General features: G+C 34.6%; 4 protein-coding genes across 4 annotated transcripts; 3 read left to right on the top strand and 1 right to left on the bottom strand.

The window, feature by feature from the left end:
* The first annotated feature begins 55 nt into the window (after positions 1–55).
* AXR4 (alpha/beta-Hydrolases superfamily protein) lies at positions 56–2429 on the top strand. The gene is made up of 2 exons (XM_021426472.2): positions 56–1272; positions 2015–2429. Exons 1-2 carry the CDS (start codon positions 61–63, stop codon positions 2267–2269), a joined length of 1467 nt encoding a protein of 488 aa, XP_021282147.1. The 5' UTR covers positions 56–60; the 3' UTR covers positions 2270–2429.
* A 578-nt stretch (positions 2430–3007) lies between these two features.
* Positions 3008–4828, top strand: LOC110415340 (peptidoglycan-binding LysM domain-containing protein). The gene is made up of 2 exons (XM_021426963.2): positions 3008–3562; positions 4119–4828. The coding sequence occupies exons 1-2, from the start codon at positions 3161–3163 to the stop codon at positions 4491–4493; spliced, it is 777 nt and encodes a 258-aa protein (XP_021282638.1). The 5' UTR covers positions 3008–3160; the 3' UTR covers positions 4494–4828.
* Positions 4829–5157: 329 nt separating this feature from the next.
* Positions 5158–8900, bottom strand: LOC110415339 (vacuole membrane protein KMS1-like). Its single transcript, XM_021426962.2, has 8 exons — positions 8630–8900; positions 7878–8080; positions 7505–7580; positions 6844–7143; positions 6577–6734; positions 6070–6186; positions 5662–5841; positions 5158–5540 (listed from the first exon to the last, which is right to left on the bottom strand). The coding sequence occupies exons 1-8, from the start codon at positions 8664–8666 to the stop codon at positions 5352–5354; spliced, it is 1260 nt and encodes a 419-aa protein (XP_021282637.1). The 5' UTR covers positions 8667–8900; the 3' UTR covers positions 5158–5351.
* A 6233-nt stretch (positions 8901–15133) lies between these two features.
* On the top strand, positions 15134–20457 carry LOC110414849 (putative linoleate 9S-lipoxygenase 5). The gene is made up of 9 exons (XM_021426261.2): positions 15134–15473; positions 16971–17260; positions 17348–17588; positions 17676–18017; positions 18119–18204; positions 18363–18470; positions 18595–18899; positions 19006–19269; positions 19569–20457. Exons 1-9 carry the CDS (start codon positions 15263–15265, stop codon positions 20320–20322), a joined length of 2601 nt encoding a protein of 866 aa, XP_021281936.1. The 5' UTR covers positions 15134–15262; the 3' UTR covers positions 20323–20457.
* Positions 20458–22233: the final 1776 nt, after the last annotated feature.

The raw sequence follows: 22233 nt of genomic DNA, 5'->3' as shown, positions 1-22233 counted from the left end.
TTCTTCTTTGTGTTGTGTTTCAAAGATTAGATCTTGAAGTTTACAGTTGATGCTTGTCAAATGGCGATCATAACAGAAGAGCAAGAGCCAGAATCACCCAAAACCAGAGAAAACAAGAAACCACCGAAGAAACCAACTTCAAATCCAAACTCAAAACCTATAAAACCAGCTTCAAATCCTAACCCAAATTCACACACTCAAAGCTCTTTTGCCTTCTGGTTCTATTTCACTCTCACTATTTCTCTCATCACTTTCCTCTTCGTCTCTTTTTCCTCTTTGTCCCCACCAGACCCCAAATCCTGGTTCCTTTCTTTGCCTAGTTCCCTGCGCCAACACTTCTCAAATGGTAGAATCATTAAGGTTCAAACGACCCCAAACCAATCACCAATTGAAGTTTTTGTTACTGAAAATGGTCAGTTTTCTTCATCTGAGAATGTTGTGGTTGTTCATGGCTTGGGGTTGAGTTCTTTTTCTTATAGTGAAGTCATAAGACTTTTAGGCTCAAAAGGGGTTCATGTTATAGCCCTTGATTTGCCTGGAAATGGGTTTTCAGATAAATCAAGAGTAGAGATTGAAGAAGGAACAAATGGGGTTTTAGGGAGGTTTAAGGAAGTTTATAGTTTGATTCAAGAAAAGGGTATATTTTGGGCTTTTGATCAAATGGTTGAAACTGGTGAACTCCCTTATGAAGAGATAAAGTCTAGAGTTTTGGTTAAAAAGAGTGTCAAGGTTATTGAGTTGGGAAGTGAAGAGATGGGAAGGGTTTTGGGGCAGGTTATAGAAACAATGGGATTGGCTCCTGTGCACTTAGTTTTACATGATTCTGCTTTCGTCATGGCTGCAGGTTGGATTTCTGAGAATCCTAGGTTTATCATAAGTGTAACCCTTATTGATACGGGACTAAAACCTGCTTTACCTTTGTGGGGTTTGAACATACCTGTGGTTGGTGAAGTTGTGTTGAGGTTTTCATTTGTGTTTGCAAGGTTGATAAACTTGTGTTGCTCAAAGGGGATTGGTTGGTCTGAGTTGGAGGCACATAGAGTGCTTTTGAAGGGATGGGATGCACGAAGAGCAGTTGTGGGGATAGGGAAGAAGTTGAATTATAGTTTTGATGTAGAAGAATGGGGTGGTTTGGATGGTATAAAAGGAATGCCAATGCAGGTCCTTTGGTCTAATGGTTGGTCAGACGAATGGAGGAAAGAGGGTCGACGGATCGCAGAGGCACTTCCTGAGGCAAAATTTGTTGCACATTCTGGAGGGCGATGGCCTCAGGTAAGGATTCTTTGACTCTTTCAACATATTCTTTCTGTTGTTCTTGTTTTATATCATTACATGTCATAGTAGAATTATCAAAATTTTGCTGCTTTTGGATGTTTATAGGCATGCTTTTCAATGAGTTTGTGATTGATTCTGACTTGTTTGTATGAACAAGAAAAGGGCAGATTTTTGTCTCGGCTTTGACCTATGATTTTAGCTCTCATATGAAAACATATATATGCAGCCATGTTCTATTGTTGGTTAATCCATGCATGATTGATTGTATGTCTTTATTAGATTGTTTGGTTGGGGTCTTGGAGAGTGCAACCGACACCAGGCTAGGCCCTGGAATATGGTGAATGAATTATTTAAATAAATTATTGGGAATTCTGTTGCTAATCTCATCTTCCCAAATTAATAAGGTTGTGATTGACTAGATTGAAAAATAACCTTGCATATTGAGACCACTTCCTCTGCTTTGAGAATTGTTTATATTTGCATGCATTTTGTTCTTGGTTCTTTACATACCTTTTGAATTATGTTCTCTCAGTTCAAATTGATGAAATAATCCCCTATGTTGCATGTCACTTGCCAACTGCAGTCTTCTAAATTTATAGGACCATGGATGCACCCTGAAGAATTTAAATCAAAAGCATCATAGATTAGTTTTATGGATGCGCCCTCCATTAAATGTTGTCAATATTGCATGCATTTGTTGCATTCTGAATTCATGCATGCTATGTCTTTGTGATCTCAGGGAGATGCTGCTGGTGAACTGGCTGAGAATGTAGCTCAATTTGTATCTTCATTACCAAAAACAGTTAGACAGGTTGCGGAAGAGCCCATCCCTGAGCATATCCAGAAGATGTTTGATGAAGCAAAAGACACTGACCATCATCATCATCATCACGGTCATGGTCATGGCCATGGCCATGCTGCCCATGGTCATGATCATGCTCATGCAGCTGGTTTTATGGATGCATACGGGCTTGGTCACACATGGGGCACTTGACCTGTTTCTTCCTATTTTACTGGAATGGGTTTAAGTTAAAGGTTTAGATTTAGGTGTGCCTATTAACCATATGCGGTAATTTTATGCTGTTTTCGAGTTTCTTATTGTTGTTCAAGATTCCTCCATTAAATTGTAATCGTAAAAGCATTGTTTTCTGAAAGCTTGTTAGACTTACATATTTTTATGTGACACAAAGCAAAGCAATTTCCAAAGCAAGTGTAGGTCTTGTTATAAGAATATCAAGGACCTGCTTCTCAGGGCGAAATTTGAAGGATCTAAGCCTACTTAGTTAGGCCCAAAAGAGTCTCCCACTTTGTTGGGCTTTTGATCAGCCCAACTAAGTCCAATGGGCTGTCGCTGACAGCAAGTAGTGGGCTTTTTTTTCTGTTCTTTCCAACAACCAACAATAAATTTCTTTTATTTTTTTTGAATGTACAAATGAAATTAAGTATTTGTTCAAAAGTAAGAAAAAAAGAGTATAGAATAAACTTCAACTATATTTTTTATTTTGTCACATAAGTTTTTATATTTTATAATTAATTTTGTAAATAATTTCTGTTTTAACAAGATATTATACCGTTAATTTTATCTATTGAAATTATTAAAATGATTTAAAAATTAATTTATTTGTACACATTTAAAAATATTTAAATATTTAAATAAGAATAAATGTTTAATTTTTTAAAATAAAAGTTATTCACAAAAAAATTAATTAAATACTACAATGTAAAAGGAATTTAGCTAAAATAGAAAAAGCTTTGTTTTTTGTGTTCCTTTCGGAATATCTTCTTCCCACAAGGCTACAACCACCGTTCAAAGCCTTCATCAAACCCACCGTTAGATGGGTTGAGAAAAGACCCAAGAGTTTTCCATCTCTTTTTGTATGCAAAAATGAGCTGCTGCTGCGATCAAAACGACGACGAGTCAGCCCTCACGACCCCTCTCTCTTCCTCCACGAGCCCCACCGTTACGGATTCGACCGCCACCATCTCCCCTATGAACTCCTATTTCTCAGCCCTGACGTGCCGCGACACCCTCCGACTCATCTTCGAGAAGGTCTCGCTCACCGACTTGGCACGTGCCAGCTGCGTTTGCAAGGCCTGGAATGCCGTCGCTTCCGATGACGAGATGGTCGTGGAGGCATTCAAGGCTCCTTGGAAGCTTCTGGAAGTGGTGGGGAAGCCGAGTTCTGGAAGTTTCTGGAGGGATAATGGGATTGGGAAGTTCGCTATCTCGCACCGGATTTTGAGAGGGGAGAGTGTTGCTAGCCTCGCTGTTAAGTACTCTGTTCAGGTAAAAACAAAAGAAAAAGGGTATTTTTGGTTTGATGAGACGGTGAAGCAATTAGTTTGGAAAACTGTAAAATTTATGAATTTTTTTGGTAAATCTTTTGTCTTTTGCATAAAAAGATTGTTTTTCTTCGAAACTGGGATTAAAGAGTAAAACTTGAATCACATTTCACTGTTCTGAGCAGTATACAAGAATGCAGTTACTTGACTCTGGAAGTGGGTGATTTAAGATTTGGGTGGAGAATGGGGAGGCTTAAGCCTTGAGGCAAAAGCAGTAGGAACAGACATGGTTTGATTTGTGTCAGGGTGGTTGAGGCTTCCTATTGTAGGCTTAATTTGATCATTGATTGGCATTTGGAGTGTATAGATGAGACTGCAATTTGGTGAAATGAGAAGTGCAACAAACAAATCTGTGCCTGAAGGATTATCTAATGTTTGAGAAGATTTTTCAGTTCAATTTTCTCTGAAACCTTTACTCTTAGTACTCCCAACATTAACTTGGTGCTTAACTCACTGTTAAGTGAATTTATGTTTTAAATGTACCTTCCTTGTATTTGCAGGTTATGGACATAAAGCGCCTGAATAACATGATGAGTGACCATGGGATTTACTCGCGAGAGAGGTTACTGATCCCTATAAGCAATCCCGACCTTCTTATAAACGGGACTTGCCATGTAGAGTTGGATACCTACGCAAAGAGAGAAGTGGCAGTGCTGTATCTTGATGGCAAGCCTGACAGAAAGCCTGGAACATTGTTGAATAGGGTGACCTCTGATCGGGGCAAGAGAAGGGTAATTGACTCTTTAAAGAGAAGCATGCAGGTTGATGATGGAACTGCTCAATACTATCTGTCTATTTCAAATGGTGATCCCCGAGCTGCAGTCTCTCAATTCTCTTCAGACCTCAGGTGGGAGAGGCAGATAGGCTTGGCCTAGTTGGAAATTTGTTTCAAATTGATGGATGGTAAGGCATCAAGAATCCACCAAATTCCTTTTATTTAGCACATGCTGTACTGTTCACGGGTTTTCCATGTAAAGTTATTACAATGAAGCATAATGTCAAGTGTTAATATCATCCAACTTCTCAGCCTTCAATTGTGTTGGGAACTATGTTCTAAGGGAGTGTGTGTTTAATAAGGAATGATTCTGGCTGTTGTAATTCATTTGATACTAAATGTATTCAAGTGAATGTATACTTACATAATTTAAAGTGATGTATGTCTACTTACATAATTCGAATACAATGTATCCAAATTGCAGCTTTGAGATCACAGATTTTTCAACTCTAAAAGCACCTTAATTGCTAAAGTTTAAGAAGGATGACCAAGGCAGGAATGGGTAAATGCATACTCTTCCAAAGGAATTTCAATTACCTTTTTCTCCTACTTTCGAGCTCGAAATTTGTTATTCAAGATGCTTAGGTGATTCTAATTTGGTTCCCTACCAATTTACTGAAAAAAGCAAGAAATTGAGTTCTTGATGAGTAGAGGAGAAACAGCTTGACCTCTGGCAACCATAAAGTGAACAATAGAAATTATACAATGCTCTACCTCATGCTACAATGCATCAATGAAATAGTTCACAAAAAATCAGCTTCACATAGATGATAAAGCTAAATCATAATTTATATTTCCCGAGTTTGACAATAAAGTTGATATGACAGTCCATAATCCAAATAATAAGAATGGAAGTTTGGATTACTTGCTTTTTCCCTTCTGTTCCCTCAAGCTTTGTATACAAATTAAACACAAAAACGTATGACGTGGGAAAACTATCTTTAACCCTATAGAATGCCTAAATGGATTTAGAAGCTGAAGGATTCAATTCAGGAGAGTAGTTTGACAAGGTTATCAACTCCTTTTCTTGTTGTTCCTTGAGAAAGTTCTGAGCAGTTGCTGTTACTATCTTAATGAAGAAGTTTAGAAGCATGAGCCATACAACAGTGTTCCAGATAGAAGCAAGTGATAAATCCCACCTCTTTACCTGTAGAGAAAGCACGAAAAGGTAAATTTGTTTCTGGCAAAAAAGAGCAAGCAATACTGCCAGGGAGACCCAAGGCATCCTGCATAGGAATACTTCTCACATTCATCTGTGTATATATTACCTTAATATTTGGGGAGACTGGAGGAGAGGGTGACAAATATTTGTCTCTAATAGTCTGTAGCTTCATGATAAGGTTTGGCAGGATGGTGGCCAGCCCTGGGATAAAGCTGAGCACTCTAATCAACTCGTTTTCAATGAAGTCAAGAAGCTGATAGTTGCAAACTGAGATGATAAAAACCGTCTGCAATTACAAACAGGATACAACTACCATATGTCAGAAAAGAAAATCAGAACCAGCATAAACGTTCACATCACTTAGCTGCAGGATTTACCATCCTGCTTAAGCTTACTGTCACCCTTTGATGTTCCTTTTTTCTTTCTACTTAACATTTTTTTTGACATTAACAACAACTTTAAAGCAATAAAGTAGCCAAACACCTCCTAGTATGAAATTAGAGACTGCTTAAACCTGAATGTGAGTTTTGATGATCGCCTTCCCAAGTAATGTTGCTAGAAAGAATTTCCAAAATGGAATACCAAATTGCCCACTGATAATACCGGCAAGGTCAAATAGAGGATTTGGAACCTGCAAATATCCACTCTAATCATCAAATTACAAATTCAAACAGGTTACGACGGAAACTATTAAGAAACCAGAAAGACTACCCTTGGATTCAGTATAGCACAAAGCTTATTACCACTTATCAGTAGTACATTACTATGATTAGCCACAAAAATAACCATGGTGATATTTAATGCATCTCATCAGGTTTAGATCACCTTCTAATTATTTACCTGAATGAGAAGCATTTTTTGGGATAGCATCATTCATTCATGAAGCAGATGTTTTCACTCCAGTTAATCTGGAAAAATTAGCCTTGGCTACTACAATAACTAATCTTCATAACATTGGTCAAAGTTACAATCAAAAATCAAATGTAGCACTAGAATTGTGAAGCAAAGAATCCCAGATTACCGAAGCAAGAACCAAAATTATGAAGAAGTTCAAGTATTGTGAGCGTGAAAGGAGCCAATATTCTATCTGTTTCAGATGATTGGCTGTGTTACCACCATTTTCCATTGAAGAAGAACCGAAATCATTCATAAGATCCAAATTGCTATCTGATATGCAGGCTGCCAAAGCATTTAAGTAGGAAAATCAAGATTATAAACCATAATCCATACAGAAATAAAAAAGTGTATAAATGCAAACACAAAATGATATTAGTTGTGCCCTCACTACCTGCCCTAGATATGAAGTATGGAGGGAGCTCTCCAAGTGCAGTTCCAATACCCCATAAGATGGCCTCTAGTTGAACCTGAGGTAATATGCGACCAAGTGGAACTCTTGAACCTTGTTCTAATGGGAACAGTGGAGGCCCATATTCAGAGCAATTTTTATTCAGCCATGAAGGACCACTGTTCAGTTGAATCGTATCATACAAAGCACTTTTTAAATCAACACGGCCACACTGCACAGCTTTTATCGTAAAAAAAGCAATGTGTGGACCCAAATACAGCACAAATGTGTGCAAACCAGATCCTGTGAGAAACACAATAAATTCAGAGTCCCATTGAAAAAAGTCCAGGTGTATAAATGATTTTATTAAGAATAAGGAGCAACTTATTTAAAGCAAAAAGATAGAACAACAACAGCAAGTACCAAAGGAATAAGGAATATAGCAGATCATTTAGTGAAGTGATGATCCCTGAATTATGGGAATACAGAACAGTTTCTCATTCAAACAATTCAAAAGCCAACGAGCAATCTGTAAAGAACATGCCAATAATTGCAAGAGAGGAAAATTTGCGTGGAATCCTTCATAAGCAAATGGTACTAGCACCTAGAATATCATAGAAGTAGCCGCAAAAATCTGATAGTGACAAAGTAGAACTGCCCTTACCAAGACCAATTGATGATGCTACCCCAAGGGCCAACCACCAGACTCCAAATACAACATAATGAAGAAGCTCTTGAATCTGCCAAAGTAGCATTATTCATCAGAAGATAGAAATAAATCAAAACATAATTAAAGATTTAAGGATGAATTGAAATATTATTAAGAAAATGCGCTGATAACTGCAAATCCTTATGGAACCAACAGACTAGCCAAAAACTATGATCAATTACATTGCTTTGCACTTCCAACTTAAATGACAAATGCTTAATACTCAACGTCTCAACTAGGAATTCTTTGAAAAACACTAGCAGCCAACAATCTTCTAAAGTTTAAATTTGAAGTATTCACTACAATCAATATCAGCAAAATATCATACCATTTCATGATGCCTTCCAATGGTCATGACTAGAATTCCGATAATTCCAGCCAAAGTGCTTGAAAATATAAACCAACCAGCACGATGTCGAATTGTCTGATGAATCCATTGGATAACAGCAAAGACAAAAAGCTTTAGAGTTCTTAAGGGCTGAGTTGTTAATGTAAGATTTTCCAATTCTTCTCTGTGGTTCTCACGAAGTCCTATAAGATAAAATACCAGATGATTACTCCAGCCAAAACAAACACACGACTACTGCCATCCAAGCTAATGCTCCGAAATCAATAGAAAATCCACAAATAAACAAGTAAATGAGAAATAAAAAAAAGATACACAGTAATAAAAAAAAAAAAGATACACATGTTGGTTTTGCAACTTCTTGATCCTATAATTATAAATAACCAAAAACAAAAAGCGTTATCTTTGTGAAGTCCTTAAAGTTCATTACTTTAACCAGTAAAAATGGAAAAACTCCAAAAATTTGGGCTTAAGAGAACTATTAAGCTCTCTGACTACTCCTAAACCGAAATTCAATTAACCCAACACAAATATACAATAATTCAGCTCATTCTGTATCTCTAGAGAACAAATAAATTAAACTAAGAAGCTGAAAACCAAAAGGACATACAGAACTTAGCAGAGGAAACTCCAAGAGAATAATTCAGAAAAAAAATTATTTTCCCGAGAACCAAACAGAAAGTAGACAAACCCAATGTTTTTGGAATCGGAATGAAACAGAGCCAGTGACTCACCAGAAAGAAAGAGATTTTGTTCTTGGGTGGTCGCCATTTAAATGGAAAAACAACAGAGATCACATTCGAAATTCCAGCCCTTAGTTGGATTATGCAGTACTTATATAATTCAAAACAAAGTTTGATGCTGGGGAATTTAAAAATATTAAATTATTCGCCGGGAATATTTGGTGTCTTGAAGAGAAAAGTGGGAATAAGGGTGACAAAGGAAGAGCACCATGCGCGTGAAACGGAGGACACAGAGACGGGGAAAAACACGGAGAAATAGTAATCCTCTGCTTCAAAACTGGAGTGCGATCATTGGAACTGTTTTTTTATTTCCTTGTAGGGCGCCATGTCAGCATCTTTGCCAGATCAGCAGAAAGGTTGATCTGGTCATCTACTTACCGTGTAATGGGCTTGAACTAGCCCAACAATGTCCAGTTGGCTATTAACAATGGGCCGAGGTCTTGAATAGTTGTGCTAGTGGGCTAGGACCCACTTTAGGTTTTGTACTTTAAAAGGTCAAAGGACAGTATTGTTAGGCCCAAAATGATCATCTACTAATCTAGGCTTTGTTTCAGCTCCCAAAAACTAATAATAGTCCAGTGGTTTGGTTGAAGAGTGAGCATCGATCGGTTCGGTTTTAACATTTCAAAAATTGAGTTAACTGAATTCTGAATAAAAAATAACTAAAATCAACCAAATTATACCTTAAAATCACAAATAATCAAAATTGATTTATCTTGATTTTAGTTTTAAGTCAGCTTGCTTGTAAATTTTGAATACTAAAAATCGATCAAAATAATCAAATAAACCATCCTTTCTAATTGATCAATACTATAATTATAAAAAACCAAATTGAATTAATCGAATTAAATTGATTTCGATCGAATATTTTGATTTTTACCGATTAACGTTCACCCCTAATTAGCGTTAGCAATTGTGATTACGAAATTTCATTCAACTCATCTTATATTAAAATAATTATTATAATGATAAGGAATAGTAAGCTAATTTTCATTGGAAGAAAGAAACAATTTGATTTCTCAAAATGGGAAATAAATTAGAAAGTAGGAGAGTAGAAAATTAAGGAGAAGCTCAAATTAGTTAGAGTTGAAAAGGAAGAAGACCAAAAGCAAAGAAAGGGAAAGATAGAAGACAGCTAGGTACCCTACATTATTGGCTTCAATAAATGAAATTTGTAGAAAAATGATACTTATCTACCATTTAATATTTGCTGCCACAGCTAAAATTTGCCCTCACATTTACATTCATCCAACCTTTTCATTCTTTTGGCCCATTTTTTTCAAAAGTATTTTTGATGGATTTTTCATCATAAAAATCCCAATTTTGTCGACTAATCAATTTATTTAAATTTTAAATTTTCTAATTAAAGACCTAGTCTTGAAATTATGCAAATTTTAGATTATTAAGTCTAAGACAACACATAGAATAGAAGCAGCAACTTTTTCCAATTCGTTAGCCTCATTCCCTTTCAATTCTAGATTTGACTTCGACGTTAATGTCGTCATGATCAAACCTATATTTCTATTGGATTTTTTTTATAGAGTAATGCATGGTTCAAGGCATCAAGTCTATTTCTTTCTATGCTTCATTTATTTGTTGATCATTCATGATGATCACGTCTTATCTTTATTTTGTGACGAAGACTCAATGAAAAAATTGACACTTTATTCTTTTTTAGCAATAATTTAATTATCTCATTGGTCAAGTAGATGTCTATCATTCTACTTAGACTTTATAATACAATGGTCTTTGAGTGAATAAAATAAACAATTCCTAAGTTATAACCATAATTAAATGATTAAGTCTTACCCAAAAGTATAGTTTTTTTTGTTCCATTGAAAATGAACCAAACGTACAACTATATGATTCGAGAATTAATGGTATTTGATCTTCACCTACCTCATTGAATAGGCAAAAATGTAGATATGAAAGCAATAAACCAAGTAATGTGTATGTAAATATTATACTTGATTAGGTTAATTAATTAGGCATACATGATCACACATAATTTTAAATAAAAAAAACGAAGTCAAACTCAACTTTTTAAGTCGAGATTGGTATTTTTTAGTTTATTAGATATATTTAAAACATCTTATCAGTAATGAAGTAGTTAATATAAATGGATTAGGTTTAATTGCGTATAAACAAGTGATTGATGTCATAAAAAAAGCTAAAAAATTATCGGACATAAAATTTGTACCTAAAGTAGTAATGGGTTTAAAAAATATCGAATATTTGATTTAGATACATGTATCTTTTTATTTAAAATGTTGGATTTCGATAAAACATTTGCGCATAAAAAACCCAATCATTGATATATAAATTGCATATTTTACGTGTTGAATTGAGTTTAAGTGAGGGTTTTTGATTTTGTAACTCCTTTTTTCAAGAGCATGATGGTGTCCAAGATGGATTGTTCAACTGCACATGCAGAGAGGAACACACACAGTATTGGGAGATAGCAAAAAGGTGACAATATTTCTTATTCAAATGAACAAAATAAACTTCTTTTTTAATTCAAAAATCATGAATTTTTAAAATATTTTATCTATTAAATTAACAAATTATTGTTTGGATAACTTACATTTCTTTCTTTTCTTTTTTTATTTTTTTTATTCAAAGCCTGCGTACTTTGACCAAATGTTAGGCCAACGGCAACCCATTCTTCTGATTTTTGCGATGACAGTCAATTTTAGGAGAAACTCACTTGAGTACTCATATACCATAAATGGCAGCAGCCATTGAAATTGCAGCTTGCTAATAGTACAAATATTTAATGCACGTGAAACAATTTGGTTCTATTTAAAAATAATCATTAACACTTTAAGGTCTTCGAATAGATGAGAATTTTAGAAACTTGCTTGATTATTTTAGAGTTTTTTTCATTACGATTTTAATTTTTTTATTGTTCATACATATCTATAGTTGATTCTTGATATATCCAAACTTTGTTAAATCATTATAATATTAATTTGAATTTGACGATTTTTTCACTTTGTAAACATAACTTGATTTTTTTTATATAAAAAATAGAGATTCGAATTTAATTTTTTAAAACAGATATACATAAACCATATATTAAATCGAATACTAAGACCCAATTAGCTGGATTCTTATCGTTTGAATTAATGTCCATGCACGATGCCGACTTCTAGAAATATTTAATATTTCTTATTACTTAAATTTTGTTGAAAGTCTTGTAACTTTCGTGCCTCACCATGCAAGATTTTCCTGCAGAGTTCATGCATTGCTATTAGCCACGTGCATATATATATATATATATATATATATATATTCTTTCTCATTGATGACCATAGCCTTATTGGAACAACCACCTTTGCTTCAACAATCAAATTAGCGTAACCATTAATAGAAAAAGTTGTAACTACTAATTCTTCACCAAAAATAGTGAATATATATATATATATATATTTTCTCTCTCATATATGACCATAGCCTTATTGAAACAACCACCTTTGCTTCACCTTTGCTCCAAAAATCAAATTAACGTAACCATTAATAGAAAAGCTTGTAACCACTAATTCTTCACCAAAAATAGTGAATAATTTCTAAAAATAATTTTGTAACTAATGCATGTTTCCTTTAAAGGAAGCGTACCCATCTACATTATGACAAATGCGGTCGAACTTTTAAAATATATTTTTTTGAAAAACATAATAGGGGTAATATGCATTTATAATTGAATCAAATACTCTACCTACGTGAAGTATCTAAAAAGGAAAAAACAGTTCAATGTACTTAATTATATATGTTATAAAAAGTAATGTCAAAAATTTGCTTTTAGAAAAACTCAAGTTTCATAGTTTATAAGCATTCGAGTATTTAACTTATTGGTTAGTTCATGATTTTCTTTATAAAGAACAGAGTTCAAATCCTCTTTCCTCTAATTAAAAAAAAAAGTTTCATATTTTATAAGAAAATACAACAAAACTTTTATAGGCTCAATTTGATAATCAGAAAATAATTTGTTGAAAAAAATCCTTTATGTGTAAAATATTTTAATGAAAAATCTAATAAATTTTGTTGTTTAGATAAATTATCAAAAATATTTGTTATTATTTGGATCATTTTGTAAAAAAAAAAATTCATCATAATTCATCTAGGTTTCCTCTTAAATTTGACTAGAACAATGCATTAAAATTTGGTTTCCTCATGATTTATAGCACCCATTAACAAATTCCATCTAAAATGACTTATTCTTGAATGTTACATAAATGTTTTATTTAGTATCATTTAGTTGAGAAATGGTTGGTATAGTTTTTCTACTTTTGGGCATTTATTGTTAATTAAACAAAATTAATTAATTAAATATACAATGGTTAAATAAAAAGGTAGTCAAAGAGTAGTAGGACCCCTGCCAAACTCAATTGATGGCTAACTATAATTCAAATTACTGCTTAGAGTGGGATTACCTTTGTTAAAGAAATGGCAAAAATAGACCCCTTCAAAACAACCAGTCAAAAATGACTAGTGCCATTACGTAATACTAACATTAATTATTAATTTCATACATAAGCATACAGATTTGAGTTATATAATAAGAGATAGGTTTTTTCCTATCGTATAAATCTTGCTATGTAATTCTAAAATTCAAATTCAAAATATCTAAATCAGAGTCTCAACTTTAATAAATAAAATTAATTTTATGTTGAAATTTACATCTCTGGGTTACTTTAAAATTAAGTTATGTTATTTGGACATATATCGAACTTCTCCAAGAAAAACACGAAACGGGTCACTTCAATATGAAAATAAAGATAAAGAAAAAACGAAGAGAACATATGTGTTCTCTATTTGACTCAATCTCAGCTGCGCACGTGATCGCAAAAAGAATACTTTTTTTTTATATGTTAATGTTCTAAAAATTCAGAAAGGCTGCTAACCAAGAAGGAAACAAATAGCATATATTCAAAAAGAAAAAAAAAAGAGGCACCCAGATGTAGGTCGAAAGTTAAAGGAAAAAGCATACAATCTCTGCCAACAGGCTGCTTTAAGTAAAATATATATATATATATATATTCCATTCTTTTGAATTCTTTTTTGTTTTTCCCTCTCGAGTTGAAGGCCAAAGGTGCCCTGTCAAATTGAGAACCATTCACTTTTGATAAAAAGCATTTTGGCATATCTTTGTTTAGATAACAATTTCTTTTTCTTTATATATATATATATATATTTACTTGAAAAGCAAAATTAATTAATTTTTTAATTTCCATCATATCTTGGTTTGGATTCTGACAGTAATTAAGAATTCATGATGTTGGGAAAGTCATGACACATGTTTTATTTTCTTTCCCCTGTCTTTCCACAATTTAAGTTTATATATCTTTAATCGTCTTCAATATCAGAAACAATTTTACATATATTTTTTTGGGTATGCATTATTCTTTATTAAAGATAAAATATTTTGATAATTTGAGGATATATATACACATAATTTATAGGATATTCTTTTTTTTTTAAATTTACTACCACATGCATGTACACTTCCAAAAAAGGTCTGCGTTAGACTAGTAGACAAACCGGTATACATATTTTTACCAGGTATGTATTCATATTGCATGTATATTTCATAATATTGACATTGTCTTACGATGTAGATCTTAAAAAAAATTAATTTGTATTTTAAGAGTTAGTTTAGCTTTAATTTTTTTTTCCAAATGAGTTTACATTTTCTCACTTTGATGAGGTGTATTTACCAATTACAGTACTTGGCGTGGATATCATTTTTGGGTTTTTAATTTTAATAAAACGTAAGTGACAACTTGGCTTCTTGAATAGCTATTAGGTTTCTAATTTTTTCCCCTTGTTTTTTCTTAAGAAGGTAACTTAAATTGGTTCTAGTGTGTGACACAGTCGTCTTTGGCTTTCGTATAAAAAAGAAAAAAATTAATAGAACAAAGACTTTCTCATTTATCAGTCCACCCTAGGCACACCAACTATGAATAAAAGATCTGATAAGCTAAACCAACCTAGATCATAAGACTACCATGTCAGTGAATAATAGATCATTACCTTAAAAAAGAAAAAGAACAACACATCATTAGCACGTTTAAGTTTTTTTTTTTTTTTTTGCAGATGAAAAAATTGAAATTCGAATACATTTTTTAAACAAGTACATAGAGACGAAATGATTAAGTTTTGGTTTATTGATAATGTAAAGTGAATAATTCTTGCATGAGCCATCATCAAAATTATAGTAGTTCTTTGCTCTCCAAGTAAGGGAGGACTTGGCTTAAGCACAGGCTCTTCAAAGGGGGAAGTTGATTGTTTTTGGTCAATCTCAAAAGGACAGTTTATCCAATGAGAAAAACTTACAAAAACCCAAAGTGCGTTATACTTTTGAACCAAGTCTTTAATTAAAGGGAAATCTACCGGAAACTTCCCCCATATGAACACAAAAGTGAAGCTAACTTCCTAGCCCTTACCACATAGGCCTGGCCTGGCCAATCATTTCTTCTATAAATACTTGCCCCCCAAGGCTTCAAACCCTTCATCTCAATTCTCGAAACTAAACCAAATTAATCCGAACGCACGGAATATATTCTTTCACCATCAACATCTTGTATTCTTTCTTCTTCCTATAGAGAAGCAAATTTAGTTAAGATGCTCAGCCATTTACTCAACGCTGTCACGGGCGACAATGGGAGCAAGGAGATGGAATCATCATCAGGGAAGATCAAGGGCACTGTTGTTTTGATGAAAACCAATGTTTTGGACTTCAATGATTTCCAAGCATCTGTCCTTGATGGGGTTCATGAGTTGTTAGGCAAACGGGTCTCCTTGCAGCTTATCAGTGCTGAGAAGGGTGACGCTGGTGAGCTTTTTCTTGCTTGAACCTCTCCTCCTGCTTTTGTTTCAACCCAGAAAGCTGAAAAAGCAAAAGGGTGAAAGCTTTGATTACCCCATTAATGAAACGACAGAAATCCTTAAACGTTAGATGAAACTATGCTTAGGATTGTATATTAAAATCTAACTATCTTCCATGCTTAGATTTTTTTTAATTTGAAAACAGTTATTTAGAATGAAAGGATATGTCATTTCAGTGATGGAAATTGCTCCACCATGGCACCATTTTCCCAGACGTGGGGAGCAAGTTTGTTTGCGTCGTACTCGCACTAAAGAGTGCAAGACCTCCCGTTCTCTACCTGATGTGGGATTGAGGCACTTTCCTTGTTACACTCTCACCCACCCGAATCGGCAAGCGTCCTCGCTGCGTCGGCCACCCTGCCTATCCCGTTGGGCCCCACTGGGCCAGCCCCACCGGGCCGAGCGCTTGGCGTGAGTCAGAACGAGGACCGGTTTGCTCTGATACCACTTTGTCACGGGATCATTACTCTCTCTCCCATAAACATGTCTATAGGGGTGTGCAGCACTACCGCTTATAAGGAGCCTAAGACCTCCTGTTCCTGCTTGATGTGGGATTGAGGCATTTTCCTTGTGACACTTGCACCTTCTTCACCAAATGAGAAATTTGAACTTGAAAAAAGTAAAGATATATTGAAACCCCAACCAAATTATACTCATATACGGTATAGGTAGATACATGTTATTAGTATTTTTTTTAAATTATAATTTTGAAACATAAATAAATATATATTTTTTAAAATTCACTTTTTAATAACATTCATATCTGACTTTTGCATTTTCGTATATATTTTATTGATTTTACGAGCATATATATATATATATACACCTTATATGTTAAGAATGTAATGTATAGTAATAGTATCTTTCTCCATTCCCGTAGGGTACTTTAGTCATAGCAATCTTCAAAAGACATAGAAATGAGATGAATTCAAAATCTAATTTCAAAGGGTATAGTAAACATGTGATGATCGATTAATATTAATGGAATGAAACAAGCAAAAACCCTGTTAAACCATGACTTTGAAACCGTATACCACCTAGCAGGGAAGTGAACCGATACAAGCGAAAGCGAATTGTTGGGCACATGTCTCTATCTTTTGTTTTGTCCTAGAGTGTTTGTTTCCAAAGAAACAGCATGCTCATGTACCCAGCTGGCTAGGACACTGTGTCTGCCTTGCCCTTTGAGTCACCGAAGTAAACAGTGTCCCCATGAATGATTGTTTCGATTTGGTCTTAGACACCGTGTCGGTATTACCTTTCTCCTTTTGTTGTGATAAAGTGGTCACGACTCACATGCGCCTTGAGGTCGTCAATAAAATCATAAAGACTTGGAAAATGGAAAACCCTCCAATGACCAAGTCAAGCCAATGGGAATTCTTCTTATTGGTCTCTCTCTCTTTTTTCTTTTATTTACTAATATTTATTTGTCAATTTTGCTTGCTAGCTAATGGATTGAATGGAAAGCTTGGAAAACCGGCATATTTGGACTACTGGACTTTAACAGATGCTTCCCCAGTAGCAGGGGAATCTAAATTCAGCGTTAACTTTGATTGGGATGAGGAAATTGGAAGACCTGGAGCTTTCCTGATTAAAAACAATCATCATAGTGAATTCTACCTCAAGACTGTCACTCTTGAGCATGTTCCGGGTCATGGTCCGGTTCACTTCGTTTGTAACTCATGGGTTTATCCTGACAAAAAGTACGAAAAAGATCGCATTTTCTTCACTAACAAGGTAAAAACTTAAATTCTTTTACCACGCAGAGGCAAGTTAAGCAGTTTACTGTCGTGTTTTGCTAACGGGTGGTTGATGTTTTTCTAGACATATCTTCCCCATGAGATGCCAGAACCACTGCGTAAATACAGAGAAGAAGAGCTTAAGGCCTTGAGAGGAAATGGAAAAGGAGAGCTCCAAGAATGGGACCGTGTCTATGACTATGCTTACTACAATGATCTAGGGAATCCTGACAAAGGTCCCGAATACGCCCGCCCTGTTCTCGGAGGGTCTGCACAGTACCCTTATCCTCGTAGAGGAAGAACAGGCAGACCACCAACGAAAACAGGTAAAGAAATTACATAATAATCATTGTGTTTGCCGCGCATTTCTGTTTTGAGTCTGACAAGGTTTTTGTTCTTACTTGAATTAACAGAGCCTAACACTGAGAGTAGGATACCACTTCTTATGAGCTTAAACATTTATGTTCCAAGAGATGAACGATTTGGGCACTTGAAGTTGTCGGATTTTCTTGCTTATGCACTGAAATCTGTAGTTCAATTCATTGTACCTGAGTTAGAAGATCTAACTGACCGTACTCGTAATGAATTCGACTCCTTTAAGGATATAGATGATCTCTACTACGGAGGAGTTAAGCTTCCTTCCGGCCCTTTGCTTGATAATATCATCAAGAATATCCCCTTGGAGATGCTCAAAGAAATTTTCCGAACTGATGGGGAACAACTACTGAAATTCCCTGTGCCTCAAGTGATTCAAGGTATGCATCAAAAGATTTTGCCAATTTGAGAGTTAAAATATCCATGACTTCTCACATACTAATCTGCATTATCTTCTGATATTTTTAATGAATTGGAGCAGATAGTAGGACTGCGTGGAGGACTGATGAAGAATTCGCCAGAGAAATGCTTGCTGGAGTAGACCCTGTTATCATTCGTCTTCTTGAAGTATGCTCCATGACCATCATGAGTTTTTATTTTCCCTTTTTTCCTATTGTTCGTCAAGGAAAGTAGATTGAAGGAAAACAAATAGAAATCTATCTCAATGGTTAACAGGGTACATGTCTTCTACCTTTTATTTATTGATTTTTATTTGTCAATCGCAGGAATTTCCTCCAACAAGCAAGCTAGATGCTAAGGTATATGGTAATCAAAATAGTGCTATAACAAAGGAACACATAGAGCATAACCTCGAGGGGCTCACCATAGAAGAGGTAATGTTTTGTACATTTCTTGATTTCATTCATAAGGACAGTATCTGAATGGTTCAGAATTGTTATCTGATTCATCTTATCTTTAGAAATTACTATTCTGACTTGAAAGGATTTGGTTGAACAGGCACTGAGGACCAACAGGTTATTCATATTGGATCATCATGATACCCTTATGCCATACCTGAGGAGGGTAAACTCTACTACAACAAAGACTTACGCGTCTAGGACTGTCTTGCTTTTGAGGAATGACGGGACTTTGAAGCCATTGGCGATTGAATTGAGCTTGCCACATCCAAATGGGGATCAACTTGGTGCTGTTAGCAAGGTTTACACACCAGCAGAACATGGAGTTGAAGGTTCCATATGGCAGCTGGCTAAAGCTTATGTGGCTGTAAATGACTCTGGTGTACATCAGCTCATAAGCCATTGGTATGGATCTGCTGAGGAAGGCTTCAATTTTAAATAGCAATTAATCATTGATTAGCTTCAATTTGAGAAGGATGTTTTTCATTTGTGGTTTTTGATTTGGTCACAGGTTGAACACTCATGCGGTGATTGAGCCATTTGTGATTGCGACGAACAGGCAGCTAAGTGTGGTTCATCCAATTTATAAGCTTCTTCAACCTCACTACCGTGACACAATGAACATAAACGCATTTGCCAGGCAGATCCTGATAAATGGAGGTGGAATCTTAGAGTTAACAGTTTTCCCTGCAAAATATGCCATGGAAATGTCATCAGTAGTATATAAGAATTGGAATTTGCTTGACCAGGCACTTCCCAGAGATCTCAAGAAAAGGTAAATATCTGAAGCTGTAGTATTGACAAATTCATGGTTATAGAATGATTCTAGATTTAAAACAAATCTAATTTCAGGGACTAAATGGGAATATGTAATTGCTGGACTTCAACCCTTTCAGGCCCAGACCACAGAATTTTACCAGTTAATTATTCTAATTAAGAGATCCATAGAACATTGATTCAGATTGGTCTTATGTCCTAACTTAAAATATAAAGCTTTTATAATTATATTATTTTTTGGGTACATTTTTAGTTATTGTTTAGTGGAAATGACATACTTCCATCTTCTCTATTCAGAGGAGTTGCAGTTGATGATAAGAACTCACCAAATGGCCTTCGCCTACTGATAAAAGACTATCCATATGCTGTTGACGGATTGGAAATCTGGTTTGCAATTGAAAAATGGGTCAGAGACTATTGCTCCTTCTACTACAAGACCGATGAAATGGTTCAACAAGACCCTGAGCTTCAAGCCTGGTGGAAGGAACTTCGAGAGGAAGGGCATGGTGACAAGAAAAATGAGCCATGGTGGCCTAAAATGCAGACCCGTGAAGAGCTGATTGATACGTGCACCATCATCATATGGGTGGCCTCTGCTCTCCATGCAGCGGTTAACTTTGGGCAATATCCTTATGCGGGCTACCTCCCCAACCGCCCAACTATAAGCCGCAGGTTCATGCCAGAGAAAGACACCCCTGAATATGCTGAGCTCGAGTCGAACCCTGACAAGGCTTACTTGAAAACAATCACTGCTCAGCTGCAGACTCTCCTTGGAATTTCCTTGATAGAAATTCTGTCAAGGCACTCATCGGATGAGGTTTATCTTGGGCAAAGAGACACTCCTGAATGGACATCAGATGCCATACCACTAGCAGCTTTTGAGGAATTCGGAAAGAGGCTTTCAGGAATTGAGGAAAGAATTGTGGAGATGAACAAGGACGAGCAATTGAAGAACCGTGTTGGTCCAGTCAATATGCCCTACACTTTGCTCTATCCTACTAGTGAAGGTGGACTCACTGGCAAGGGAATTCCAAACAGTGTCTCGATCTAATGCTTCTTCAATTCTTCATAATTTAGGGTCTATAATTATTATTATTTATTTATTTCTTACTTAAGTATAACATTTGTATACAAATAAATGTTGCTATGACTTAGTTAAATAAAGCTTATGCTCAAATTAAATTAACCAAGGCATTGTTTATTCTCTTTTGGGAAATTTGATCTTGCATGTCTCAATAAATTCTTATTTATATGCAGCCAAGAAAATGTTTAATAGTTTTAATCTTGACGATAACCAAAACTAGTTGTTTGCTTTTTTTGTTTCCAAGCAAACAATATTATAAACCAAATCAAGGGAATTATACATTATTTATAATTAAAATTTGCAATGGCTACATATAGAGCTAGCCTGCGATCTATAGGAAACAAAAATATAACATAACACAGTAACAAACACTTAAAAACAGTCTATTTGCTTCTAAATTTTGTCTAGTAGTGATAGACTACTACAGTGCAAAATGCACTTTATTTACTTAGTAATTCTTTGACAGGCAATAACATAAGCGATTAAACAGGCAACTAAGCACCAGTGGCTGTGGCAGAAAATGTTGGGAAATTTCCGTCACCAATTCCAACAGTTGAGGTGCATCCTGTGAACATAGCGTTGCTGTTGCTGCTAGCAGTGACCAGTGCATTAAAAATTGCAGGCCAACGACCTGTAGTGAAGGAGCTAGCTTGATCAACCAAAGTATAAATAAAAATTGGACTGGCTGAACCAAGCGACCATTACCTCATAAACTTTGTCAGCGGTAACTGGGATGCGATACACACCAGCTCCTCGTGAACTATTTTGATTTTTAGCATGTTGAAACGTAGTTGCTGCATCAGGTAAGATCTGGCTGGAATAATAGCCAAGGCCGCCAGGTTCAATGCTTCCTTGCCAACAATTGGAAATAAATCCAATATACAATTGGTAAGGGAGTAATGTTTTTAACATTACAATTAGTGGTAGTAAGGGTAGAGCTAGTTAATTTTTTTTTAGAGGTCAAAAATGAGAAAAAATAATGTATAAAATATAAATAATTAAATACGATATACAAGATTAATAATTTTTTTTATACAATCAATATTATTTAAAAACTAAATACTTAAAGATAATTTCTTTTCAACTCAATATAAAATATAAAAAACATAAAAAAAATCTTATATAATCAAAATTAATAAAAAAAATAATATATTGGTGAAATTTTAAGCAACAATTAATAATGCTATGTTAATTTTAAGCAACAAACAATAACGAAATGGTACAATGTATATTTAAGAATTACATAATAATTTTTTAATTTTTAAAAATTAAAATCATTGTAAACACATAACATTAAAAAAAAATATGACAAGTAGAAGAGAGAACTACATAACAGAAAGAAAAAAAGAAGAATATAAAAGATGATTCGTAAAAATTTAAAAAAAAATTATGAAAACTTAAAATATATGATTATATAGAATAAAATTGAAAATAATAATAATAATAGAAAATAAAAGATGAAAAAAGCTTTACCTTTTTGTAATCTCATAATGAAAGGACAAAAGAAAATAAAAAGAAAAAAGAGAAAGAGATGGAAAGAAGTATGAAGAAACTTAAAAGGAAAATTTATAAGATTATTTATTATTCTTTATTTGTATTAATAATTTAATAAAAAAAATTGTTTGAAGGGCCTATTAAAAAATATATACAATATATTATATTAATAATTTAATAAAAAATTATTTTGAGGCTTATTAAGAAATATATGTAATTTTTTAAATTTTTGGCCCATTGTAAGGGGACGCTTCGCCCCTGAGTGGTGGTGACTTGATCCATGTCAGTCTTCTGTGCTTAATCTTCTTCCTTGTAGGTATCGTGCGGCTGAGAATATTTCCATTAATATCACTGAAAGAAACTATACGGTAAATTCAGCCAATA

The sequence above is a fragment of the Theobroma umbraticum genome, unplaced genomic scaffold (assembly GCF_002168275.2).
Source record: "Theobroma umbraticum cultivar Fairchild unplaced genomic scaffold, ASM216827v3 scaffold_147.0, whole genome shotgun sequence".
NCBI lineage: Eukaryota > Viridiplantae > Streptophyta > Magnoliopsida > Malvales > Malvaceae > Theobroma > Theobroma umbraticum.
Note: the sequence above shows the minus strand (reverse complement) of the source record. Positions and strands in the feature narration are given on the sequence as shown.

Coding starts and splice junctions, on each gene's coding strand:
- AXR4 (XM_021426472.2), top strand. CDS start 61: ATGGCGATCATAACAGAAGAGCAAGAGCCAGAATCACCCAAAACCAGA. Junction 1,273..2,014: donor CTGGAGGGCGATGGCCTCAG/GTAAGGATTCTT, acceptor TTGTGATCTCAG/GGAGATGCTGCTGGTGAACT.
- LOC110414849 (XM_021426261.2), top strand. CDS start 15,263: ATGCTCAGCCATTTACTCAACGCTGTCACGGGCGACAATGGGAGCAAG. Junction 18,900..19,005: donor CATCAGCTCATAAGCCATTG/GTATGGATCTGC, acceptor ATTTGGTCACAG/GTTGAACACTCATGCGGTGA. Junction 19,270..19,568: donor CCCAGAGATCTCAAGAAAAG/GTAAATATCTGA, acceptor TTCTCTATTCAG/AGGAGTTGCAGTTGATGATA.
- LOC110415339 (XM_021426962.2), bottom strand. CDS start 8,666: ATGGCGACCACCCAAGAACAAAATCTCTTTCTTTCTG. Junction 7,144..7,504: donor AGCATCATCAATTGGTCTTG/GTAAGGGCAGTT, acceptor TGTTTCTCACAG/GATCTGGTTTGCACACATTT. Junction 5,541..5,661: donor CAGTCTCCCCAAATATTAAG/GTAATATATACA, acceptor CTTTCTCTACAG/GTAAAGAGGTGGGATTTATC.
- LOC110415340 (XM_021426963.2), top strand. CDS start 3,161: ATGAGCTGCTGCTGCGATCAAAACGACGACGAGTCAGCCCTCACGACC. Junction 3,563..4,118: donor CTGTTAAGTACTCTGTTCAG/GTAAAAACAAAA, acceptor TTGTATTTGCAG/GTTATGGACATAAAGCGCCT.